This window comes from Salvelinus fontinalis, chromosome 18 (assembly GCF_029448725.1).
Source record: "Salvelinus fontinalis isolate EN_2023a chromosome 18, ASM2944872v1, whole genome shotgun sequence".
Classification (NCBI taxonomy): domain Eukaryota; kingdom Metazoa; phylum Chordata; class Actinopteri; order Salmoniformes; family Salmonidae; genus Salvelinus; species Salvelinus fontinalis.
The window spans coordinates 15,749,648-15,776,230 of record NC_074682.1 but is presented as its reverse complement, the minus strand read 5'-3'; the positions used below and the strand labels follow the sequence as shown (position 1 = coordinate 15,776,230).

At 41.7% G+C, this 26,583-nt stretch overlaps 3 protein-coding genes across 6 annotated transcripts in view; all 3 read left to right on the top strand.

The window, feature by feature from the left end:
- The window catches only part of LOC129815053 (protein NDRG3-like), a 64,537-nt gene extending 59,001 nt beyond the window's left edge, over nucleotides 1-5,536 (top strand). For 2 of the 4 annotated variants that reach the window (XM_055868359.1, XM_055868360.1), the window contains 9 exons: nucleotides 536-592; nucleotides 759-862; nucleotides 983-1,048; nucleotides 1,154-1,205; nucleotides 1,366-1,413; nucleotides 1,514-1,549; nucleotides 1,654-1,705; nucleotides 3,561-3,599; nucleotides 4,166-5,536. In XM_055868359.1, the coding sequence (XP_055724334.1) occupies nucleotides 536-592; nucleotides 759-862; nucleotides 983-1,048; nucleotides 1,154-1,205; nucleotides 1,366-1,413; nucleotides 1,514-1,549; nucleotides 1,654-1,705; nucleotides 3,561-3,599; nucleotides 4,166-4,338 (627 nt within the window). In that variant the 3' untranslated portion in view covers nucleotides 4,339-5,536. Of the gene's footprint in view, nucleotides 1-535; nucleotides 593-758; nucleotides 863-982; nucleotides 1,049-1,153; nucleotides 1,206-1,365; nucleotides 1,414-1,513; nucleotides 1,550-1,653; nucleotides 1,706-2,116; nucleotides 2,143-3,560; nucleotides 3,600-4,165 lie in introns of those variants that run through there. The other 2 variants (XM_055868361.1, XM_055868362.1) reach the window with 2 other exon arrangements.
- A 101-nt stretch (nucleotides 5,537-5,637) lies between these two features.
- On the top strand, nucleotides 5,638-11,498 carry LOC129815054 (src-like-adapter 2). The gene is made up of 8 exons (XM_055868363.1): nucleotides 5,638-7,001; nucleotides 7,342-7,461; nucleotides 7,589-7,688; nucleotides 8,670-8,756; nucleotides 9,065-9,168; nucleotides 9,335-9,487; nucleotides 9,640-9,769; nucleotides 9,973-11,498. The coding sequence occupies exons 2-8, from the start codon at nucleotides 7,389-7,391 to the stop codon at nucleotides 10,106-10,108; spliced, it is 783 nt and encodes a 260-aa protein (XP_055724338.1). The 5' UTR covers nucleotides 5,638-7,001; nucleotides 7,342-7,388; the 3' UTR covers nucleotides 10,109-11,498.
- A 177-nt stretch (nucleotides 11,499-11,675) lies between these two features.
- On the top strand, nucleotides 11,676-26,061 carry LOC129815052 (short transient receptor potential channel 4-associated protein-like). The gene is made up of 17 exons (XM_055868358.1): nucleotides 11,676-11,867; nucleotides 14,583-14,711; nucleotides 14,833-14,949; nucleotides 15,139-15,196; nucleotides 15,298-15,353; nucleotides 15,466-15,594; nucleotides 15,756-15,957; nucleotides 16,201-16,389; nucleotides 16,615-16,757; nucleotides 16,870-17,001; nucleotides 17,145-17,203; nucleotides 17,290-17,391; nucleotides 17,732-18,047; nucleotides 18,254-18,365; nucleotides 18,523-18,635; nucleotides 18,785-18,991; nucleotides 23,396-26,061. Exons 1-17 carry the CDS (start codon nucleotides 11,748-11,750, stop codon nucleotides 23,531-23,533), a joined length of 2,322 nt encoding a protein of 773 aa, XP_055724333.1. The 5' UTR covers nucleotides 11,676-11,747; the 3' UTR covers nucleotides 23,534-26,061.
- The last annotated feature ends 522 nt before the right edge of the window (nucleotides 26,062-26,583 follow it).

Sequence of the window (26,583 nt, the reverse complement as noted above, 5' to 3'; positions counted from 1 at the left end):
ATATGTCCGTAAACACTCCCGCCAGCTGGTCTGTGCAAGCTCTGAGGACACAGCTAGGGATGCCATCTGGGCCGGCAGCCTTGCGAGGGTTAACGCGCTTAAATGTCTTACTCACGTCGGCCACGGAGAACGAGAGCCCACAGTCCTTGGGAGTGGGCCGGGTCGGTGGCACTGTGTTAGGCCTACATTAGGCCAACTCATATTCTGTTCTTCTGAAAATAAATGTACTTCATATCGTAATGTTTCTTTAGACCTGACCAAAATAAATAATATATTTATTGTGATGGTGTATATTAAATAGATTTATTAGACTTTGTTTACATGTAGATGTTCCAAAGGCGTGCATCAGTGGCTTTTATGCTGCCTGTATGCGTGGAGGCCTGGAGATGCTAAATGTTTATGTTAATTAACAGTTAATTACCGTGAGACCGGCAGACCTTTTTTTGCATGACAATAATCATCTGACAAAATGTCTTAACTGCCACAATCCTAGCTATGTATTACTTAAACTGTGTCCTGTTTTTTTTCTCTTCAGCTCTCTGGATGGACCAGTAACATCGTGGACACAGTGATGGCTCACCACTTCAGCACTGTGAGAATGATGGGTTGGCATCTGCCCATCTTTGAGTTCCATTCACCTTTGATAATATACAAAAAACTAACCTGATTTGAAACATTTTTATATAAAAGTGATCGAAGATGACGTCATGATACCATACACACACATAGCCATACTGATGCCTTGTGTGTTCCTCCAGGATGAGCTAACAGACAACCAAGAGCTGATCCAGACCTACCGCCTTCACATCGCCCAGGACATCAATCAGGACAACCTGGCCCTCTTCTGTGCCTCCTACAACGGGTACGCTAGGCAGGAATGGAGAGGGGGCAGGGATCCACTCCTGCCCACGGTACTCGCTGACTCTACTACTGACTGACTAAATGTGGCTTTAACCTTTTTTTCTCTTTATTTCAATGACAGTCGTCGGGATCTGGAAATCGAGAGGCCAGTCATTGGTCTGAATGAGGACACAGTGAACACACTGACGTGAGTTTGAAAGTTTGAACTGGTTTTGACGTGTTTTCAGCAGTATGCTCAAGCTGACCTGTTGTAAATCACAGTGCTTATGGAAACTCCTGTCTTCCCCTCCAGGTGCCCTTCTCTGTTGGTGGTTGGAGACACATCTCCTGCAGTGGAGGCAGTGGTGAGTTAGTTAAGGTGGTTGTTGTTTAGCTTGTGACTATGGATCGTGCGCTTCTACATGCTTGTATATATATATAGTAGGATGATGGAACTAAATGTTGAAAATCAGTTCCTTTATGTGATTAAGTTTTGTCCACTAACTCTCTTTAAACTTGTTTCAGGTGGAGTGCAATTCCAGGTTAAATCCAACCAAGACTACACTGTTTAAGGTGAGGTGAAGCAGGACATCCTGTGTGTGTCATGCATAAATATTTGATGCTAAGCTATTGCATGTGTAGTGACTCAAAAGTTCTCTCTCTCTCTCTGTAGATGGCTGATTGTGGAGGCTTGCCTCAGGTTGTGCAGGTGAGGTTTGAGCTTCTGAAATGCTGTTATTATATCCTTGTGTGTGTTTTTAATGTAATTTTTTATTTACATTGATAACTAACTTACTGTCATCTCCTCAACAGCCTGGGAAACTGGCAGAGGCCTTCAAGTACTTTGTTCAGGGTATGGGTTATAGTAAGTACATAACTCTTACTTTTCTTTGTAAATGTGTGATATCAATATCCACTCCTTTCTAGCATACTTGAAAAATAAATAATGTCTCTGGCCACTTGTCTCTGTCCACTGGTAACTGTTTGCTACTTTGGAATTCGACTTGAGTATTGATTATCCACTAACAAGCTGTTGTACGTCTTTGTGGTTAACGTGTTCTCAATGTATTTCCTGTTGACGTGAGCAAAATAACAACTGTTGCTGAAATGAGTATTGTTTTCATCACGGTTTCCCATGAGCCTTTGCCAGACCCCCTCCTGGGTTTGGAGTGCAGCCAGTCGTGTCTGAAAGGACCCTCTTTTTGTCACACTGGTCACGGAGGAGGCCGCTCCTCACCTCTCACAGCTAACGTAATTTCCTCTTTCGTCTTTGCAGTGTTGACTAGCCTCAGTTCTTAGTAGGTGAGAAACAGTGCTTGTAGCATGAATGACGAGCAACAAAGATGTTCTGAACAGCAATTGACTTCCTGTTCAATTCTGCGTGGGAGAGACTCTCTTGCCTTGTGTGTTTTGTTTTCTAACCAAATTGTTTAAGATGCAGCTCTTCCTGTGACACAAAGCAAAGGCTTCTCTGTTTTCACCTCTCACCTTTCACCAGCACATCATTTCTATGGTACTAGGCTCTTCTGTTTCCTCCCCCAGTCATACTCAGTGGGAGGGTTGCATGCAGCCCCAGGTGTCACTGTGTGAGAGAAGAATTGTAGAGTGGAGGTAAAGGCCATGCAGCACAGAGAAATTCCCTGCAGAGGCACAGCCAGAAGAGGACTGGCCACCCCTCAGAGCCTGGTTTCTCTCTAGGTTTCTTCCTAGGTTCCTGCCTTTCTAGGGAGTTTTTCCTAGCCATTGTGCATCTGCATTGCTTGCTGTTTGGAGTTTTAGGCTGGGTTTCTGTAGAAACATTTGGTGGTATCTGCTGATGTAAAAGGGCTTCATAAATACATTTGATTGATGATTAGATTAGGACATTTCACTGTCAGATTAGAGTTGATTAAAGCCTCTTCTCATAGTGATCTATGAGATATGTTATACTGCACGCAAAAGCATCACGTCAGCGAAGCGAGGTTAGTTTGAAGCAGCATAGTTTTACGTTTCAAGTCCGTTTTTTTTTCTGCAGCGAGAGTGTTGTAGAGACATAGATGCACAGAAACAAGCACATAATATCAAATATAAATTCATAAGTAATCTCAATAATCCTAAAACTATAAGTAGTAAAATAGCTAAAATCACCATACACACATTGAAAGAAATGGTATCACATTTTAGGCTTGTATTAAAAAGACAGATCAGTTGACACAGTTGTTGATGTAACTAGCTACTTCAAACCATTTAAATGACAGCAACTTTGTTGGAGAGGTTGCAAGAATATCCTCCTATTGTGAAGTGTGGCCGAATGAAAATAAATCTTCTCATTATGAAATAAAGCTTTTTTTTAGATCGGGTATGGACTCTATGGCTTGACATTAACGCATCTCGTCACGTTCCCAGTGCAGCACCCTGTAAACCACGTTGACAGATGTATGAGGGTACACTCTCGTCACAGTGTTGGTGTTGTTTTGCTGTAAGGGCCCGTTGAGTATTGGCCAAAATTCTGCTTTGTCCCGTTTGGGCTATCACTGTCTCTGCCCTACCCCAGAATCAGACAGCAAGAACACATTGTTTTTTGGGGGAGGGGGGGGGGTGTCTCTCTGGTATACAGCAGTTGCCTTTTCCTTCAAAATGACTTCTATTCATTACCTCAGCCTTCATAAACCTTATTCCCGTCCAATATGTTCTCCTTTCTTCTTTTTTCAATCCTTTCCTCCCTCCATCAATGCTAACAGTTCCCTACATTCTTCTCAGTCACCTGAGCAACGAATCAGGTACCAGGTTTTAAAGCAGTAGCAGTTTTAGACCAGTTGGCCAAATACCAGCCTCCATTCAACCTAACACAGTACATGAATGTCAATGTATGCTCAGAAAGTCCATTTAACATCATATTATTGGTATTTTCGGTCATCTGTATTGTTCAATTAAGTGGAGAACTGTCTGCATACGTTGACATTTGCTTAGGTGATTATGTGGCTCCTTTAAGCATGAAACTTATGTTAGATTTTTTCCTATTGTTGCACAAGGTGCTAGTTTTGCATCATTTTGCCTTTATCAATTTCTTTCAGTGCTTTATGCTATTATTGTATTGCCTTTTTTACAAGACATGCTTGTCAGCGTCTTTGGCTTGCATAGTGTAGTTGTGTGTGGTGCTGAAGTCTAAAAAAAATATATATTGGTCCCTTTATTTCCTCAGATTTGTCTGCATGGTGAATGTCTGCAGTATTTGTGTGATTTCTTGATGTGATTCCCTAACAGAGGGAACACATCATGAATCCTGCATTGCATGAAGTGCTCTGCATTGTGACTGGAATGTTAACACCCCTGTGTTGTGTCGTAGTGCCCACGGCTGGAATGAGTCGTCTTGTCCGATCCCGCACCACCTCCTCCTCCAGCATCACCTCCATGGACAGCATCCGCAGCCGCAACCTCAACAGCTTGCTGGAGAGAGCCAACACCACCGGGGGCCTGGACAACCAGCCTGGGCCCCAGACCATGGAGGTCTCCTGCTAAATCTTCCCATCTCTCCCTCACTCCACATAGGGTAGCAGCCCTCACCGATGGCCCTCTCTTCCTCCATGTCTCCCAGTCTCTCTCTCTCTCCTACCCTGCTCCGAAGCTACTCAATGCCAGGGTGTTCTGTGATGAATTGTGTGATAAATATGAGAATATATACAATTGAAGATTAAATATAATACTGTATACATGTCAAACCTCGAGCCACAAGCTGAGGGGACAAAATAAAGGATGAATCAGATATACTGTATACTCCAAGGGTCTAGATGGTACGATCCCCCACCCAACTGTTTCTCATCATTTCATATGTATGCATGTGTCTTGTGCAAGTGAATCTGGAGACTTATTTTCTGGGTTTCAATTACTGTTTGTCCCTCCTTTGTTCCAATTGTTGCCTTTCACATCTTTTATTTATTTGATTCACCATGTGTCTGTGTGTATAGGATTGGTTCCTCAGCACAGGAGGGGTTGAAGAGTCCCATCTCTCACATCCACTGTAGTCTAAACACACATTCCTCTTCCTTCTCTTATACTATGTTCTAGAACACATTTACACTTAAAACCTTCATTCATTGCACATATTTAGACACATTTTTTGTATGTTGTGAACTGTGAACACACGCCTCCTTTGATTGTGTGGCATAGTGTAGATGTGTGTTTTCCTGTACTGTACCTTGCTGCACTGCTCTGCTCTGCCGAGTCACTCCATTCACACTGTAGAATGATCACTCAAGCTGGGTGCAAACACAAGATTCATGACTTCCTGTACATTTCTCTGCATTGTGTTGTTTTCCAAATGGCAGGTTATACTGGCCCAAATGACAGAATGAATGCGCTGTGTTTTGGTTGTTTTAGAACATTATACTTGCTTTTTAGGAATATGCAAAAATGTAAGGAAATTCAATGGGAAAGAACCGTGGGCCAATGTGATTGTCTAGATTCAATCACTTCTCCTTTCATCTGTTTCGAAAATGTTTATTTTGTAATTGATGTCGTCTTTTTCTGCTTTACATTTTTGTTTTTATAGTCCGTTCACTCATCGCTTGAGTAGACATACACGATGAATAACAACTTAACAAGCCTGTTATAATGTGAAAATGTGTTCAGTCTTCACTGCAGGGCCCAGTGGTGCTTATCACGGTCTGCCAATTCAACTCATTTATACTACTAAATAAAGCTAGAAGATGTAAAATGGGCCCTTGGTTTGTGGTCATGTCTTCAAGTGTTTCCACTGCGCACACAACCAAACACGCCAGCAAGTCTATCTAATAATTGCAAAGGTTTGAGAAAAATAATCAATGTTATGCATTTCAGACTAAAATAGTTGACACCTTTCAGCTTTGTCTTGACAGAAGATTTAAAGGAATATGGTCGATAGTTTCCAACCGCATGTGAGCTTTTTCTCTCACTCTTACATCGGTTGACCTCAAACTGCATGTAAACGGTGAGGGCAGGCTATTTTTAGCTTGCTCTAAAAATAAAGTAGAACGGTCAGCTATGCCCTAGCTCAGAAAAGATTCTCTGAAGTTTGCTTTTCCTTTTCAGCTAACCAGAGAGTGCAAACATATAGCTCATTTCTGTGTCTCACCAAGATGTTCCATCTGAGTGCATCTGGTCTTAATCAGTTGTGTTTAGGTCAAGGAAAAATAGATTATCATCTTTTGTGAGTCAGATCCTCTCCTCCTATCTGATGTCCAACAGTCTATATGGAAAGTATTCATTCCCATTTGATATATTCCACATTTTGTTGTGATACAGCCTGAATTTAAAATTGATTGAATGTATTTATTTTTCTCACCAATCGACACACAATACTCTGTAATGACAAAGTGAAACATTTAGCAAATTTTTTGAAAATGAAATACAGACATATGTCATTTATACTGAACAAAAATATAAATGCAACAATTTCAACGATTTTACTGAGTTACAGTTCATATCAGGATATCAGTCAATTGAAATAAATAAATTAGGCCCTAATCTATGGATTTCACATGACTGGGCAGGGGCCCACTTGGGAGCCAGGCCCAGCCAATCAGAATGAGTTTTCCCCACAAAAAGGGCTTTATTATGGACAGAAATGAAACTCCTCAGTTTCATCGGCTGGCTGGTCTCAGACGATCCCGCAGGTGAAGAAGCCGGATGTGTATGTCCTGGGCTGGCGTGGTTACACGTGGTCTGCAATTGTCTTAAAACCTGTTTTTGCTTTGTCATCATGGGGTATTGTGTGTAGATTGATGAGGGAATTTCTTTTTAAACCAATTTAAGAATAAAGCTATAACCTAGCCTAATGTGGAAAAAGTCAAGGGTTCTGAATACTTTCCTATACTAAATACATGCTGATTGCTACAATCCTGGAAAAAAGTAGTTTGTAATTTTAAGCAGAATATTGATCTTGTGTTTTTTGTGCCCCTATGCAGAAATAAAATGTTATTGATATATAAAATGTCAAACCTCCATACACACACCCACACATTGCTTTGTGTCAGGAGGATGTCAGAGCCTTTGGCTTCACAGGAAGCTACTAGAGACATAAAAACCTGTCCTCATCCAGTGAGCCTCTGTCTTGTTTCTATCTACCCTTTGGCCACATCTGCGTAAATGGAGTAGTTGCCTGAGCAACAGAGCAGAGGAGTGAGACGTTATTCTCTTTCAATAAGGTGAGCAAGTTTTCAGTTTTAGTTTATAACCCACTAACATACTATGGAAGCAACTTGTATTGCATTTACACTAATTACAAGTTATTCCACTGGTAAGTATACTGTTCTAAGGCCTGTGTATTGTAAAGTGCACCCAACTCTTTTATTTCTTCAGAGTTAATGTTTAGATAGTAATGAATATGTATGTGTAAGGCTTGTCATATATTTTTTTTAATGGAAACTTCAGGTTGGGGAAATGATGGTTTCTGGTTGTGGTCATTTCTCTTCCTGTGTCATCTTGTTTTAGTTGGCCATATGACAAGAGAAGATAAATGACACTACACTTCTTTCTGTCTCTCAGCCTATAGAGCCATACAGACATATACTGTAGCTAGAGAACAGCTGGTCATGGGGAATTGCCCCGTCAAAGGTCGATCCAATATGCCAACCCTTGAGAATCCAACTGAACCTGCACTGTCAGGTAATACTAAACGCCCAGCTTCCTCCATAGGTCTTCTGAATTCTTGAATTTGTTAACCTAATCTAAAATCATCAACCAGCCAGCGTGAATGCTGATTGCAACTATTAAAACCATTCTTCCTTTTTAGACAATAACAGGCCCATGGTGGTGTCCCTTTATGACTTCCCCTCCCAAGATCCCTTGGAATCCAGCATCCGCATGGGGGAGAGGCTCACTGTGTTATCAGAGTACGTGGCATACACGCATGGAGCTGTACATATACAGTGGTGTCTGAAATTATTGACACCCTTGATAAAGATGAGTAAAAGTTACTGCATCAAATAAAGTATTCAAATAATGATTCATATTTTATGCAACAAAAAATTGAAATTATATTGTTTTAGAATAATACAATTGCTCAGAGTGGTGGTTTGTTTGTGTTGAAATGAGAATGCATAAGCAGAAAATAACCCCGTACCTACTGTAAAATATGGTGGTGGAGCTTTAATGTTATGAGGCTATTTTACTTCCACTGGTCCTGGGGCCCTTGTTAAGGTCAACGGCATCATGAACGTTACCCAGTACATTTTAGCCAAAAACCTGGTTGCATCTGCCAGGAGGCTGATACTGCAAGTGGATCTTCCAGCAAAACAATAGCCCCAATAATACATGAAAATCCACAAAGAATGTGTTAATTGGCCACAAAATCAACATTTTGCAATGGCCATCTCAGTCTCTGGACTTGAAACCCATTGAAAACCTGTGGTTTGAATTGAAGAGATTTAAATTGAAGAGGGCATTCCATAAATGCAGATTAAGGGTATCAAGAATCTGGAAAGATTCTGTATGGAGGAATGGTCTGAAATTGATCCCAATGTGTTCTCCTGCTCATAAAATATTTTAGAAAAAGTCTCAGTATTGTTATCCTCCCAAGGCCGTTATCCTCGAAAAGTATTAAAAACGGGGCTGTCAATAATTTGTAAACCTACCTTTTTGAGAAAATATTGTATTACTTGTTGAACAAAATCTATTTCTCTGAGCAATTGTATTAGTATAAAATATAATAATTTTCCAACTTTTTGGAGTATACAATATAGCTCAGTATTTATTTATTTTATACAGTCCTTTTTGCTCATCTTTATCAATGGTGTCAATAATTTCTGACCCTATTGTATGTGATAGTTTCTGATAGTTTAGTTGAATGCACTGACTGACCTCTTTATTTGCAGTGATGGGGATTTTTGGATGGTGCGATCCACAACAACAGGCAATGAGAGTTACATCCCCAGCCACTACACTGCCAAAGTAATAAACAGGTAAGATACCTACTACTTATTCTCAAGTATTACTTCTGACTGTCACAGCTGTTTACATATCAGTGAATGTCATTAGAGGTTGGGAATTGGAATGTATCAATTTGAAAGAGCAATACTGTAGATGTTCTCTCGCTCTGAATTACATCATCAATGTCCTAATTATGTCACTCCTCCCCCAGTGGGGATGATGGCACCAGTAGTTCCAGTGGAGTTTCCTAGCAGGGTGGAGAGGAGTGAAAAATATAATGTACTATCTTATTTGTCTTCTGATAGTGAATATTTTATATTTCTCATCCATCTTTAATCAGGTGGCAGTATAATGGCATCAGCAGGTTAAATGCAGAGGAGCTGCTGCTGATGCCACACAATTACACAGGGGCTTTCCTGATACGACAGAGTCAGACAAACACAGGTGAGCCCATGTTCATGGCTTAGGGCTCGTTTAATTAAATTCATTTTACTGAATGTTATGTCAAGTGTTTTAAAAAGTTTACTATAAGCACAACAACTAGCCTAGGACTTGTGCACTGTTTCATTGCTGTAGCGTGACAAGAGTCTTGTGTTATTTTTGGTCACAGACACCTACTCGCTCTCGGTCCTTGGGAGGACCGACTCCTCGTACATGGGCACAGTGAAACACTACCACATCCGTCGCCTCCAAAACGGCTGGTTCTACATCTCCCCCGGCCTCACCTTCTACACCCTGGGCCAATTGGTGGAACACTACTCTGGTGGGTACAAGCCCATCGACGGGCTCAAATGCATTATTATTACACCACAGTTCTTACTCTGGTATGCAAAGAGGGTGGACTGTATGGTACTACTGTAATAAGTTGTTTGGGTAGAGAATGTTCTAAACATTTGGAAACATGTCTATCCACAGAGTCAGCAGATGGGTTGTGCTGTTTACTGAGGGAGCCTTGCATCATCCAAGGCTCAAACAATACTACTATGACTAGACCGTACCCCAAAGCTATCAGGAGGCCCACCCTCAACTGGAAGGATGTAGACAGGTGGGGCACATTCCTAAATCCTCCATCTACCATACTTTGTGTCCCAAGTGATCTACACACTACTTATTTGACTATTTGTCAGTATGATATGACGTGTCATGCTATAGCTATGCAATTAACTGCATTGTAATTCACATTGTAAGATGATGCATATACTGGTGGTAGTTATATCACATTCCATGTGCCTGCCTCTGTCTTCCCAGCTCAATGATCTTCAGTAAGGGCAGAGTGGATTCAGAGGACACTCTGGTGAGCAAGGGGCTGAGGGAGGCCATGAGCTCATACCTCTACATGACAGAGGCCAGCTGCCAGGACTGTGGCAAACACTGGGATACCTGATGAGAGGGAAGACTGAGAGTAAAATAATAATACACAATACTGTCTGGTCTGTCGCTGCCGCTGCACAACGGTACTAGGCCAGAAAGGGTGACCTAAACAAAAGCATAGAGGAAGTTAAAAAAAAGTAAGCCTACCATTTACAACCACAATGAAAAAATGAAAACTACAAGCACAATTCATGTCTTGATGGTCAAATGTGGGTTTGGGTTCAGGTAGCCACAAGGAGCCGTGTTACTTGTCATTTCTAATGCTACTGGTTCTTGTTCTCAAGAGCACATTTCACAAGGTGAAACTAATGATTTATATATATATATATACATATATATATACACACACTAGATGACTGACAGGGGGTGCACCTCCATCTTGTCACTCCCCCACCCTTGCAAAAAATATTTAGGAAGTTATAGAAATGCATGTATTAATGTGTACATTAATTTTTGCCATGTTTATTCTATTACGGACACCTTAATGCATACTATTACATTATATGATGTGAGCTAAACATAAACATTTAAAATACAAATATATATAAAAACATACTTTCTTAAGTATAACTTGTTGAAAGTACTAATGTTACTGTCCCCACTACAACAACAAACACTTAAATATGTGTAATTGTGTTCTTGAAATATTTAATTGAAAAACTGTAGAATTCCATTCATTCCTATGGAGCAGGGTTTCTCAAACTCGGTTTTAGTTTTCTTCCCTGTCATTACACAGCTGATTCAAACCCCAAAGCTTGATGGTGAGTTGGTTATTTGAATCAGCTGTCTAGTGCTAGGGCAAAAAAATCTAAAGCTGCACCCAGGGGGGGTCCAAGACCGAGTTTGGGAAACTGCTCCTTCTGGGGAGTGACAATATGGCCGACCAGTGGCTTTAAAGGTTCTTATTGGCCAATACATAGTATCAGCAATCCAGGGTTTATATACATTGGATGGAACTCAGAGGTCTTATGATGTGAGGAGGAGCTCTTCCTTTCAGCTCATGGAAGGTTTCATACTGTTTGTCCACACAGAAACACCGATGTATTGGTCTATTTTGAAAAAAGGAAGATCACTGAAATACAATAATGTTGTATCTGGACTATGAATGTTTGTATGAATTAAATGCCATGTCTGAGTAAAGGACGTCACGCTGCTTGCATTACAAGAATAAATTCCTCCCATACCTGGCGCGAACTCCGGACTTCTGCCTTGCTAGCACACGTGACCACCCTTCTGAAGCATTTTTCCACTCGACGCCATGAGAAAAGCTAGCGCAAATGGAGACACTTAAGGCTGAGGAGTACATTTCACACATCCCCATATAACTTGAAACTAACTCAGACGTTTTTACCCGAATATGGCTGCGGGTGATAATGAGTAATAAATAAATAGTTCTGATTGACTGTTTTGTTTCATTGGTTTCTTATCATGGCCAACCTCTTAATTATAAAAACAAGATCATCAAAACATACAAGACAATGGATGCTGTAGTTCTCTCACATCTGGGCCACAAAGAGAAAGCATCTCATGTCAAAACCATTTTCAAATCCTACCACTAGATACCGCTAGATACATGGGAATATTTTTGTATCAACCATAGCTCGCTAAATCCACAGAACTTCCTGCTTAGAACTGTTCGGGAAAAAGAAATAATGGCGACGCTTCTGGGGTCTGAGTCCCCTTGGACTGGAGGAAAACGAAGCAGTCGCAATATCATTGCAAAGATCACACACAGTCAGATCGCAGGCCAGGGTTTCAGCAGAGGGACACAGGTAAGACAACTTGTGCGATGTCTTGGCAATGAAGGTATCTGAAAAGGGGGAGGACGACTCAAGCCTGGCTGGGATTGCGTTTGGTAACCCTGCTGAGAGCTAGCTAACGTTAGCATTTATATGGAAGCTAGCTAGCTGTTTATCAGACTTTCTGGTTAGTTGGCTAACATTAGCTGTCTATGCTACAGAATGTGATAATTTCGCTATATGACAAAGTCGGAATACACCCGCAAATTAGCTACTTACAATAAAATGACAGTCGACAACCTTCATGTAGCCTGCACATGTTAGCTCTATTGTTGATTAAGATAAAAATGTTGCTAGTATATTTACGCTAACCTTTTTTTTTTAGCTGTAGCTAACGTAAGTAGTTAGCTATCTTTGGTATTATCGTATGTTTGTCTGTTCCCATCCATGACGTTACATGCAATTGATATCTGTAGTTAGTTGTATTACTCAATGTTGTTATATTAGCGAGCTACCTAACATTTGATGACTTTGCGAAACGGAAAGAGTGCGCCACTGCTGCTAGCTCAGTTTGGCTATCAGTTAGCTAATGCTAACTAGCTTGGTTTTAAATTTGATCAGCAAATTGGGAGCAAATAAGCCATTGAATTTTGACAGGATGTTTTTAACCTGCTAGATAGAACAATCGCGAAATAACTTAAAACAACACGCGTGATTACATAACGTTAACGACACCAGCCCCCAACTACTTTCGTTTCCATAAATGGGTGCCGCCCATCTGTGACTGGTCACGGCTCAGTCGTTATACTGCTAACAGGTATTTTACCTAACTAGCTACCTGTTTTTGCTCATTACTAGCCAGATAAATAAACATTACAGGGGCAAAAACCTTTCTCTTTCATGCACTGTTGAAAAATCTACGGCACCTTTTTTGCAAATAATCTTCTGGAAATGGTCAGTGGTGGAAAAAGTACCCAATGTTTATACTTGAGTAAAAGTAAAGATACCTTCAAAGAAAATGACTCAAGTAAAAGTCCCCCAGTAAAATACTACTTGAGTAAAAGCCTAATATTATTTGGTTTTAAATGTACTTCGGTATCAAAAGTAAAAGTAAAATAATTTAAAATTTGTTATATTAAGTAAACCAAACCATTTACGGATAGCCAGGGACACAGTTCAAAACTCAGACACAATTTACAAACGATGAATTTGTGTTTAGTGAGTCCGCCAGATAAGAGGCAGTAGGAATGACCAGTGATGTTCTCTTGATAAGTGCGTGATTTAGACAATTTTCCTTTCCTGCTAAGCATTCAAAATGTAACGAGTACTTTTGGGTGTCAGGGAAAATGTAAATAGTAAAAAGTACATTATTTTCTTTAGGAATCTAGTGGAGTAAAAGTTGTCAAAAATATAAATGGTAAAGTACAGATACCCCAAAAAACGACTGAGGAAGTATTTTTACTTAAGTACTTTACACCACTGGAAATTATACATTATGCAGTCATTCATGTGTGTATACAAATGGCTGCAGTAGACTAGATGGTGGTGATTTTAAAACAAACCTCTTGAATTATACATTTAACATGAAGAGCTACCTTGTGCATGCTGAGGATGTCTATCCTAGAATTACCCTCTGACTCCCTGCCCTTCTTCTATGGAGATCATGGCAGTCCGCAAACAAATGTTTACAGTGCATGCCACCACCTACTGTGCTGGAATGTACGCTCAATCATGATCTGCCCAATTCTGTACTACCATGAAAATAAAATCCAAAACCAAATAAATCCCTACTAACTTCTACCACACCCTCCCAAAAAACCCTTCCCTACCCCATTAAACTTGATCTATATCATGCTGAAACACTCCACCCTTAGGATTGTTCAGCATGTCAACAATCATTTGAACAGTAACATCTGTTACCCCCAATATTTATTTTGCCGTCTCCACAATGATCTTCAACTTGGCATTTCTGCTTTCAAAACAAATGTTATTTGTCTAATGCCCCGAATACAACCAGTGTAGACCTGACCCTGAAATGCTTAAATACAAGCACTTAACCAACAATGCAGATTTTTTTTATTTTATATATATATATATATAAGTAAGAAAATATTTGCTTAAAAAATGTTTATTATTCTAACACAATAAAAAAACAAGAACGAGACTATATACGGGGGGTAACGGTACCGAGTCAATGTGGGACAAATTCTCTGATATTGAAACTAAGGAATGTACTTTTCAAGGCAACCTCAGACCTCAGCAGCACTGATAAGCTTTTACTACTTTGCCTCATTCCATTCTTGTGAAATGTGGCCTGCTTAACTCACTGCCAACTTGCCGTAAAGAATAGAAAAGGCCTATGTGTTGCTCCACCGATTCCAATAAAAAGTCTCAAATGGCAGTTTGAGACACATTCCTCTCAAAGTTTCAGTAATAATTGAGTTATGAGAACTGAAAGTTATATTGTACTCCATTTGTGAGGAGCATTTGGGCATGATTTGGAATGACTTCTAACTTAACTGGTGCCAGAAGATGGTCTCTGCAACTGGAATTTGGAGAGGATGTGATTATTTTGCACTAACATCTAAGACCTAGGCTTTTATTAAATCTGTCTGAGGTTGTGTGGGTGTGCGGAGGGTAGGGTAAAATGATCAACTGTCAGTGTTCTTGTGACACGGGAACATACTGGAGACATTTTCTAAGCTCTTGCATATTTCCTGTATTCACCACTCATTCGTTGTGTTCCAGCTCCCAGAGGCTCTGCTCCAAGAGAGAGATAAGAGGGCCAAATGGCACGGCATCCCTGAGCTGCTGCAGAAGCTCCATGAGAGCAGCCATCCTAACAGTGACCTCTCCCACACACACAGTGTACTAAAGGTACCCAGATAATATATACACCACAACATCAACAAAGTGCAGTCTCCTAGGCTATAGGAGCTGACTGAATGTGTATAGTTTACTCTAAGATTAAGGCCTAATTATCCGTTATTTTTAACAGGAACTATCATCCCTACTTTCCATGGAGGCAATGTCTTTTGTCACAGAAGACAGGAAGAGTGCTCAAGAATCCACCTTTCCCAACACATACACCTTTGACCTCTTTGGTGGAGTAGATGTATGTTTACATACTGTTTATTATGCTCTTGTTACTAGTTTGTTCTGTGCTGTGATGGAAAGTAATCAATGACCAGTTTGAATGTCTTGAATCAGCCATGTCATCTCATACTGCAGTGTATCAGTGCCTTCTGAGATATTATCAGGCGACGTTTGTTCATTGCATTCTTTTTTTCCCGTCCCTTCGAAGCTGCTTGTAGAGATCTTGATGAGGCCTACACTCACTATGCAGAAGAAGAAACCTCAAAGTAAGCAGTAACACTTAGGTCTGATATAATTTCTCTCTGAAGGCTGCACTTTTGACATAAAGGACCGTTGCTATTCATGTCTGTGTCTCTTGTCCCTGCAGTGAATGATGACTTGGTCAAGGACTGCCTCAGTGTTCTTTATAACTGCTGTATATGTGTAAGTACCCTCGCCGCAGACCATCACTTCATATGCAAAAAAAAGGACTCGTCATGTCTGCTTTTTCCTCTATAAACATTCAATCGTCAAATCTCTCCCCAAATTTTCTCAGACGGAAGGGGTTACAAAGAGCCTTGCAGCCAGAGACGACTTTGTCCTGTTTCTCTTCACCTTGATGACGAACAAGAAGACGTTTCTACAGACTGCCACTTTAATTGAGGATATTCTCGGCGTCAAGAAGGTCAGAGCAACTTCACGGCAAAATCTTTATATTATTTTAATTTATACTAATATTGTTCACACAGAGTATGGGGGTTTGCTCTAGGTAGAGATTTGGTATCCATGATCATGTTATGCCGATGGTGATCCATTTGTTTGGTCCTGGTCTTCTCTCTGCCCCAGGACATGATCCAGTTGGAGGGGATTCCTAACCTGTCTGGTCTGGTCCAGAGCTTCGACCAGCAGCAGCTGGCTAACTTCTGTCGCATCCTCTCTGTCACCATCTCAGAACCCGACGTGAGAAATGATGACAAACACACCCTGCTGGCCAAGAATGCACAGCAGAAACGCAACGCAAGCCCCTCACGTGCAGAGGTCAATCAAGGTAGGACAGGGATACGGGAACACACTGGAGAAATTAGAATTTATTCTCACTATTTAGCTCAATTACCCTTTCTTAGGGTCTTGTTAAAGTATTGGTTTGATTCGTCTGTTCATTTGTAGTATTCATTTAAATTTGATACCCTTATTCTGTCCAAAAGTTTTCTCGTCGGTGCTCAACCTAAAACTATTGTAGAGTAACGTTACATGATCAGTTAATGAGCCCACCCTGCCTCCCTGTTCCCAGTTACCCTCCTGAACATCCCGGGCTTCATCGAGCGCCTGTGTAAGCTGGCCACCAGGAAGGTGTCTGAGGCCACCGGGGCGTCTAACTTCCTGCAGGAACTGGAGGACTGGTACACGTGGCTGGACAACGCCTTGGTGCTGGATGCCCTCATGCAGATGGCCACGGAGGAGGCTGAGCACAGCAGCACAGGTCAGCATCCTCTCTCCTCCTGCTCTGTACCACTGCCTTAAACATCAGTTATCACTGAAAAGGTCTAACATTAGATGCACCATTCTGCCTGTGAAATGTTTATTTATTGTACTATACAGAAATATCCTAGACATCTCGGTTGTCACCTACCCTTGTACCGCTGTACTTATCTATAAGCATTTCTTCTCATTTTCATTTTTTTACATCCTGTTGTCTGCTCCACAGAGTCATCAGATGAGAGTTCGATGGCCACCAGCCCTCTGAGGCACCGTCTGCCCCAGTCCATGAAGATCGTCCATGAGATCATGTACAAGGTGGAGGTGCTCTACGTGCTCTGTGTGCTGCTAATGGGCCGTCAGAGGAACCAGGTGAGGGGCTGGAGGACAGAGCAGACACCTCACCTAATACAGGAGAGGGCTCTCTGGTGTAGGCACTCCTGTGCTCTTGCGTGTATTTGACCACCTGATCCGTCTTCCTCAGGTACACAAGATGTTAGCAGAGTTCCGTCTGATCCCAGGTCTCAACAACCTGTTTGACAAGCTGATCTGGAGGAAGTACACCTCGTCCGATCACGTGGTGCATGGCCAGAATGAGAACTGTGACTGCAGTCCGGTAAGCAGTGCACTCGTCTCTCACTGAGCTGTCCCTGGACATGATCAGTGGCTTTTTCTAGGATTCTCACTCTGGGTTCATATTACCATTGCTGTGTTATAACATTTGCAATATCAATCACACTGATTCTGTCCTTCCCTCAGGAAATATCCTTCAAGATCCAGTTTCTGAGGCTTCTCCAGAGCTTCAGTGACCACCACGAGTGAGTAACCTTCAAACAGTCTGTTTGACCAAAAGTTCCCCGTTAGCTTCACTTGAGTTTAACAAACAACATTTTCTTTATTTCAGGAACAAGTACCTTCTTCTGAACAGTCAGGAGCTGAATGAGCTGAGTGCCATTTCTCTGAAGGCCAACATACCGGAGGTGGAGGCCTTAGTCAATACAGACAGGTATGCATCCTAAATGTAACCTTTATTTAACTAGGCAAGTCAGTTGCGAACAAATTCTTATTTACAATGACAGCATACCCCGGGCCAAACCCAGACGACGCTGGGCCAATTGTGCGCCGCCCTATGGGACTCCCAATCACGGCCGGATGTGATACAGCCTGGATTTGTCCCATCATCTACTTCCACCCTTTTGACTCCACCCTCAATACGTCACACTACAGTACAAAAGAGGCATCATGTTCTCTGAAACCTCAAATGAAATACCATATTGTGTGTCCTAAATCTGTTGTGAGTGATTCACACACGAATGCACTCTCCCTGTCTCCTTGTGCTCCTGCAGGAGTCTAGTGTGCGATGGGAAGAAGGGTCTCCTCACACGTCTGCTCGCCGTCATGAAGAGGGAGCCTCCAGACTCCTCCTTTAGGTTCTGGCAGGCCAGGGCAGTGGAGAGTTTCCTCCGTGGAGCCACCTCCTATGCGGACCAGATGTTTCTGCTGAAGAGGGGGCTGCTAGAACACATCCTGTTCTGCATCATAGACAGTGGCTGTAAGTCCAGAGACGTCCTGCAGAGCTACTTTGACCTGCTGGGGGAACTCATGAAGTTCAACATCGACGCCTTCAAGAGGTTCAACAAATATGTCAGCACAGACGACAAGGTGAAACCCTTAGCGAGTAGCAAACCCCCCCCCCTCTCTCAATGTGAGAGGAACCTGTCAGTCCTTTTAATCGTCCCAGAAAATACAGGAAATAATACAAAATAGATTCTTATAGTCATATATAAGTAATCTCAATGTACCCAAGTTTTTGCGATGTGTATGTTCTATAATGCTGTGTCCCATCCCTCTGTTCGGCCCGGCTGCAGTTCCAGACCTTCATGACCCAGATCAACAGTTCACTGGTGGACTCCAACATGCTGGTGCGCTGCATCGTCCTGTCCCTCGACCGCTTCGAGAGCCAGACAGAGGACGTGAAAGGTAAGCCGCACTGTCTATTCCCATAGTACGTGAATGGAACGATGAGAGAGGGTCACATGTAGGATCTCAAGCTGCCGATGTTGGAATGAATTCAAGCTTTGAGTGCATTATAATGGTGCTGTTCCTGATGTAATTGTTGCTGGGTGTGGTCCTGCAGTGGTGGAGGTGCTGTCTGAATGCTGTCTGCTGTCCTACATGGCCCGGGTGGAGAACAGGCTATCCTTCCTCTTCAGGCTGGTCAATGTCATCAACGTGCAGACTCTCACACAGGTCTCTTTAACACCAGACAAACCCACACCTCTGTACCTCTCTTTCAGGATAAGAGGAATGTGTCCTCAGTTTGTTAGGGTTTGAGGTTGTTGTTCTCCAACATCTGGCACTGACATGTCCCCCTCTGCCCTGCCCATCCCCTGGCCCAGGAGAATGTGAGCTGTCTGAACACCAGCCTGGTGGTCCTGATGCTGGCGAGGAGGCGGGGTAAACTTCCCTTCTACCTTAACACATTGAGAGAGAAGGAGTATGCAGAGAAATACCCTGGCTGCCTGCTAAACAACTTCCACAACCTGTTGCGCTTCTGGCAGCGCCACTACCTCAACAAGGACAAGGACAGCACCTGTCTGGAGAACGTGAGTGTCCTCGCCCTGCTCTGTCCCAAACAAGGGAAAACCAGATTTATTTTCTTAAAAAGATATTATGCAGGGATGCAAACTTACCGCTTCTTGGCGATATTCACAGTTTTGATCTCAAAATAGGTAATTCACATGAATTGTGTAGATCCGTAAATAAAAAGTATGTTTGGGGGGGGTCTGGCAAAGTACGCAGAGTGTGTCACCCATTGAGCTATAAAAGAGAGGTGCGAACAGAATCTCAATTGCATACTCCTCACATCCTTTCTCCTCGCCTCCTTCTCAAAACCCATTGGAGGAGAAGGTCAGAGGGGAGGGAACTGGCTTTCACATCCATTGGGGTTTGAGGAGCGAGGAGTATGCAATTGAGGTTCTCCCACTGTGTGCTCACTAACGTTACCTTCTCTGGCGGCTGAGTCATCATCCACTCCACCCAACAAACTTTGTTCCTGACTGGGAAATTTGGAATGCAACTTGAGGTAAGAAACCTGTGTTCGAAATAATGCTGCGGTTATATTTGATACATGCAACTATAATTTGCTTATGTTTAGGGCTGTGACGGTCACAAAATTTTGTCAGCCGGTGATTGTCAAGCGAATAACTGCCGGTCTCCCGGTAATTGACCGTTAATTAGCATAAACACATTTAGCATCTCCTGGCTTCCACACATAGCCTACAAGCCACTGATGCAGACCTTTGGAACATCTACATTTTAAAAAGTATAATAAATCCATGTAATATAGCCTACACCTTCACAATAAATCCATGTATTTATTGTAGACAAGTCTAAAGAAACATGATATGAAGAAAATGTAATCTATTTCAGAATAACAGAATATCATACTTGAGTTATCCTGATCTGGCTATGCCATATGGCTGTTGGCTACACTAGTTCATTTAGCAGACAAGATTTTCTTTGAATTCTGTGGCATTATTTTTCTAGTATGAAGAATACAATTGAACAAAGCTGAATAAAATAGAAATGATATTTTCACCAAACAATTTGAGGGAGTGCACACATGCAACTATTCTGTGTTGAGCGGTTAACAAAGAAATAGGTATTCCTATATGCTTAATTTAGAGTTATTAATGTAACTTTAGTTGTTCTACAAACGTTGGGCTATATGTTTTGATTTTTAATACATTGTAAGGCTGCATGATGCGATTTCTAATGATGATTTGAAAAAAGTTGCTTGAAAGGCATGAGCTCTGCTTTGGGTTTTTTCACAGACTGTACACAATACATCAGTCTCTCATTCACAATTTGACAAGCACTTGATAATGCCTCATATTTCCCGGTGGCATCCTCTTTGTGTGACCGTAATGAACCCTAAAAAAAATCCATGCCTTTTGTGGCCGTTGTGCCCTTGGGCTAAGTATAATCATTTATAATGCGCCTCTCCCTGAGTGCTGCATGCGCTGAAGCACCTCTCACTCACATGGCTCTCCATCACTTGTTCAGGTCTTCCTCGCAGGCTACAAGTGAACAGACACATTGGGACGCAACTGTGTGCATCCTTATCCAATTCCGAGGTGCATATTGAAGAACTGTCCACATTTACATTCCGTCATCCAATCAGACGAGTAGGCCTAACGAACAGCAAAAGCACTAGCCTATGTCAATCTACTATCCCCCATAGTACAAAGGTTGACCTATTCTGTGAGAGAAATAAATATTCCAAACATAGTCTGGGACAGTTGTGGGATGCGATGGATCCCAAATTAATATAACCACTAGAATCCCCCCAAAAAAATTATGCAATGAGGCTGACGCAACAGATCAGAACGTTTAGCTTCAAATGTTGATAAACTATTAGGCTATTTCTTCACATTATAAGCACAGTAATGAGTACACAGCAGTAGGTTATAAGCGTGAATGTTCCATTAGCGGGAAAACACCATTATCAAAAGTGACCGTAAATGTGATCATGCATGTAATGCTTTTATTATAAAGGTGAATTTTTGGGGTGAAAATTATCTTCCCCAAACTTGAAACTCACACGCCAGTTAAGCTCTACAACCCTTGTAAAGAGGATTAATGTGCTTAATTGTAAGAAGTTATTTGGCCACTTTAGTTGTGATACAAACCTTATTAGAACATATATAGGCCTATGGGCTAGGCTGCATGAGGTGTGCGACTATGATTCGAAAAAGTCGCCAAAAAAAGGCATTGCCTTACGCTTGGGCATTATTCACACGTGATAATATAGAATTCACATGTGATAGGCTAATATTGTCACCGATCAGACTATTCTTGATTTAATTTTGTCTTTACATATACTAAATAATAGATGTGTGAAATTTGTTTTGATTTAGAATTGACCATTTATCATGCACCTGTCAAAAAAGTTGGGGAAAAATACATCTATGCACTTAAATTGCGAATTGAGGACACATTTCCCCGTGGTTTATTTTCATGCCAGCCAGGTAGGCTATACTCCTGTTGTAAAGAGAAGCAATGTACTTAATATTAGGAAAGTTATGAAATAAATATAGTAGGCCTAGCCTATAGAAAGCTGATGGGATCCTCTTATTTTGAATAGAGCCAATCACTGTGTTTTCTCACGCAATTGCATAGCCTATAGAAATGTTACGCAACATGAGATCATGGGCTCTCATGAAGTGTTTGATTAGATTTTCGATAACATTTGCATTGATGTCAGAGTGATTTAGAGGGACAATAGAGTGCAGTTACGAAATTTGGTAGGCTACTAATGAGCATCAGCAGCATCAGAGCTTGGAGAACTCTAATTACCGTGACTAAACGGCCACGTGGAATTTGACTGCCTTCGTGACTCGTAACCGCCGGGGTGGCGGTGATACGATTACTACAAAGCCGTACTTATGTTTCAATAGCGCAAATTATTACCGTTAGCTAGCGAACTACTTTAGCATCTATGCTGATCTATGCTGACAAGCTAAAATAGGATATCAGAGTTCAGAGTGTGATGTCATATATGTCAAATCGGATAGCTGCATCCAATATCACGTGTGACAGCTGTGAGCAGCCAGTCACATCCCCTAACCAGCCATTAGTCTACTCAGCTGCTTCTCCAGACCCGGCGCCAGGATAAAGTGACTAAGGGGGCAGTCGACATTTTTGGGGGTTCGTCAATTCTCTGGGGGGAGTTCTTGCATTGGAATTTTATATTGAGTTCTGCTTATATCACGCTACACCACAATAACCATAAAGTTAAAATGGCGAGACTCTGAGACCATTGATTAAATGATTTTGGAAGTGACAGGTTGGCACAATCTGTAGCCCACCTTTGCTGCTTATCACACTAAAGCAAGGCTGTTTTGGTAATGAATATAGGCTACAAGATAAATTAGAGTAAATCACCTATTACCAACAGCCTGTGAATGTTAGCGTGAACACTGCTGTCTTAATAAATGCTGGAAGTAGCCTAGTTATTCATGCATGCAAACAAAAATACTGGATAGCAGTTTGGCTCAGTATACTGACAACTGCGAATGCAAACGAATGAATTCAAATAGAACAAAACAGTGGTACCAAGTAGGCCTAGTAAACAATATCAGATTGATAAAAGCATGACACAATCTATATTTAGGCTACTTACATTAACAGTAAACAAAAGGCAAATGATACTACTCCACTGCACGGTTGGAGCTAGGAACACAAGCATTTCACTACACCCGCCATAACATCTGCTAAATATGTGTATGTCATCAATAAAATTTGATTTGAATGGAGATCCAAATAACCAAAACACAGCCTACTACAGTGAGATGCAGCCCTGCACAGCTGGCTTGCCAAATAGGCCTATACATGCCCTCTTCTTCACTCATGAATTCAGCAACACGTTGTGATATGGAACTATACACTTATGTGGATTAAATTCGACCCACGGCATCAATTAAACAAGGCCAGCCTACCATAAACATGTTTTCAGAGTATTGAAATTGTTCAAATATGTATTATGTACTTGTTATTCTCTGAAAATATGTAACGTTTGTCACCTTTTTGGGCCCTCGCCAGTTTGCGTCCCTGTTATGAGCTCACCCGATCTAGTTGTAGACTGGCTGGCCTGTCATTTAACTAGCCTTTGACTAAACTTTAAATTCAAATCTTGCAAGGTTTAGTGAGGGGCCATTTAGTCAGAGACTAGTTCAATGGCACGGAGCTGGGTGCGTCTCGGAAGACGCCGGAGGAGGCCAATCTTCAAATCCTATAAATGTGCTTATGTTTTCATTAGTCGGTGTCCACCACAATTTGTTGGGGTACCGGGCAGGCGCGGCGGTAGTATTTTGTATTTCCTAAGACCGTGGAAAGTTTCACGTTGCGATTTTGCACTACTCCACTTACCATGAATATCCCCTTCTCCTCTTTGGGTAAAAAGTGTGTGTTTTACAAGTCTTAACCCCCTGTTTCCTCTCCCTCAGAGCTCCTGCATCCCTTTTGACTACTGGAAGGAGACAGTGTCAGTGCTGCTGGGCTCAGACAGGACTTCTCTGTGTGCCATAGCCAGCTACATAGACGAGCCCTTCATGGACCTGGACAGGGACCTGCTGGAGGATTAACCCATACAGGCGGGTGTGGCTGGGCTGGTGGAGGGGGTAGGGGGTTGCTGGGGTATGGACACCTATCATGAGTGATGACCATGCCAGAAAGCTAGAGCAGGACTGTAACTGTGGCTGGACACAGAGACTCGTTGCTATGCTGTCTGTAACTAGGCCAGGAGGCCGTTACTGAAGGAGAGGGGGGGTGATTCTACAATCCTGGCCATCTTCACTCCTCGCTCCATTCTCTTCGGAGGAGAAGGGGCGAGACTGCACCTGTTTGTCTTTCCATCCCAGACCCTACAGTAGAGAGGTACATTTCTTGGACCTTGAAATACTCCTATGTTGGTGGTTTGCTTTAGGTGAAATCAAATAGCCTTTTATATATTACATAAATATATTGAAAAATCTATACGTACGATGCAACAAATTAGATAGGATGTATCTATCTATCCATCTAACACAGAAAATGGTTTGTTTTCACTGTGGGGGACTTGTTATACGAGGGGAGGCCCAGAGTGTGTCTGAAGACTAGTCCCCCCTGCGAGAAGGGAAGTGTTGACTCCATGTCTGGGAGCCTAAGAGGGCTGCTCATGACTGGATGCAGAGATGGCATCAGTCTTGTCCAGTAGTCTTTTGAATGAATGGCTTCGTCTCTGATCTATATGTGTATGTAGGGCTCTCTCTCTTAGGTGAATCTAGTCGACTGGTACTTGTAGCTTTACTCAGCCCGTCCAGGTAGCTTGTGGATCTGTTAATGGTTTGCATTCTATGGGGTCCTATGGTGGATGAGATGGGGCTGGACGGGACCCCCACTCACTTGAAGTCACCAACCCCTTCATGACTTGACCCCAACACAAGGAAACATTTTCCTTTCTGTTTTTCAGACATTGTTTTTGTTTTTCATCTTGTTAAGAGAATAGCTTTTAGTTCTAAATAAAGTGTAGATAAAAGGAAGAAAACATTGCACTGTTTGAATTGTTTTGTTTATTTTGATGACCGATGTTTTCATTTTGTATCAGACTTTGTATGCATCAAGTGAACGGGGGTTTGGCAAAATAATAAACTATGCAGGTTCTAGTATTTAATCCCACTTTCTGTCGCCGACAGCTCTCACAACAGTTCCTTAACCCCTTATCCTTCAACCAACAGCCACGCTGTGCTGCGTCACTTGATTGTTCTCTAGTCGTCCACTTAACTCTTGACTGCTCTTATCTTACCATGAGCCTAGACTTCGACAATCTTGATCTGTCTTTGTGATGATTCTGTGCTTGGTGTCACCTCTAATGTGATTGGCTGAAGGGGGGAATGGGAGTGGTTATATTGCTATGGCTCCACTGGCTAGAATGTGCTGATGTTGCCGAGGCAATGGATGCTGAGTAAGCATTTAGCAAAAAAAACGAGTCCAAGAAATTGACCAATGATTGAGCTACCTCATTTTTCAACCCAGCAAGCACCAATTGGATCACTCACAGGGTGTATGTCGAAATGGAACTAATCCTGTTCAAACGTTTTTTTTTGCTTTGTACGTTCACATGACTGAATGTATGAATCTGTTCACAATTTGTTTGCCCTAACAGTTGGTATTGCTACATAACCACAGGCTTTCCTACGATGTGTGGTCTCGCACCATTTGGTTTCTTTACCTACCTACACTTCACCACTACTTAATGTGGATGACTTGTTCATGTACATCATGGAAGGAGCCTGCAATGTTCATAGGAGTTCTACCGGTGCAGCACCATTTAGTTCATTCTGTGTGTCCAGTCTTCTAGTGTTTGGAACAGAACTGTTGCCATGAGAACTCTGTGCATGTTTCACGCTCCCCAAGAGTCATGATTGCCTGTGGAATAGCATATTGTCTGTTTTTTTTTTTTTTTTGGCATCTGGTGCAGAGTAGATAACCTACTTTTAAAAAATCTGGTCTTAATTGCTACATAACTTTGAAAATCAAACGCAGTACTGTATTTCTATACTATCCCTCATTAACAGCCACCCAGATTTTGTACTGTTGAAACATTGTACATACTGTATATTTGGTTTTGTGCAGATTTTCTTCACACTAAGAACTCAGACACTTCAGAAGCAGCCTATATACATTAAATCCAATACAAAAAAAATTGAAAGTCTGACTTTACATTTTTAGTTGATAATTGGTGCTTAATTATTTGAATTTGATTGTATTCCTAATCTCCTACCCTTCTTACATCAGGTACATTATTTGATGTAATTGTTACTCTGTACTTTGGCAGTCACTGTTATCATTGGAGATGAATAATATAAAGCATATGGTGCGTGTATAGCTAGAGAAATTAGATAAGCAAACCTTTGTTTAATGAAACATGATCAAATCATTTTTGTATTTTGCTTTGGTGATGTTTTAGTGTACATTGGTTTTACCCCCCCCCACTCACACACCACTCCTAATCCTGACTCAATCCCCCTAAAATTCAATTTCACACCTGTTTTCTTAATCTTGTTTAATTTAACAGTCTTGTTTGTGAATTTAATACAATGATAATCCTAATAAATTCTCAACTTTCTCTTGAGTGTGTGCCTGGTGTATTTTGTCACAGTGGTTTTAAGGATGGGACACCGATAATGATAATGTGTGGTGGGTGCTTATATTTGTCCTCATGAACATCGGCTGTGTGCAGCAGGCAGCCGTCCTCTTTAAATTTCCTGACGATTCCATGCGTTGACCACTACCATCCATTACTCACTGCATCTCCACGTACCACACTGACTGCAGATAGTAATGTGGGTGGTGGGTAGCCTAGCGGTTACAGCGTAACCAAAAAGTCGCTGGTTTGAATACCTGAGCTGACAAGATAAAAAAAAATATGTCTGTACCCATGAGCAAAGGCACTTGACCTTAATACGCTCCAGAAGCACCGTACTACTATGATTGATCTTGTTAAACGTGTCCAACTCATTCCACGGAGGGCTGAGTGTCTCACTTTTCACTTCTCCCTTAGTAAGGAACTCCCCTCACCTGGTTGTCTAGGTCTTAATTGAAAGGAAAAAACAAAAACCAGCAGACACTAGGCCAGCGTTTTCCAAACCCAGTA

What these genes read in the sequence shown, in the direction of transcription:
- LOC129815054 (XM_055868363.1), top strand. Translation starts at nt 7,389, where the DNA reads ATGGGGAATTGCCCCGTCAAAGGTCGATCCAATATGCCAACCCTTGAG. An exon ending in AACTGAACCTGCACTGTCAG is followed by an intron (nt 7,462 to 7,588) that starts GTAATACTAAAC and finishes CTTCCTTTTTAG; the next exon opens with ACAATAACAGGCCCATGGTG. An exon ending in AGGCTCACTGTGTTATCAGA is followed by an intron (nt 7,689 to 8,669) that starts GTACGTGGCATA and finishes CTTTATTTGCAG; the next exon opens with TGATGGGGATTTTTGGATGG.
- LOC129815052 (XM_055868358.1), top strand. Translation starts at nt 11,748, where the DNA reads ATGGCGACGCTTCTGGGGTCTGAGTCCCCTTGGACTGGAGGAAAACGA. An exon ending in TTTATAACTGCTGTATATGT is followed by an intron (nt 15,354 to 15,465) that starts GTAAGTACCCTC and finishes AAATTTTCTCAG; the next exon opens with ACGGAAGGGGTTACAAAGAG. An exon ending in AGCTTCAGTGACCACCACGA is followed by an intron (nt 17,204 to 17,289) that starts GTGAGTAACCTT and finishes TCTTTATTTCAG; the next exon opens with GAACAAGTACCTTCTTCTGA.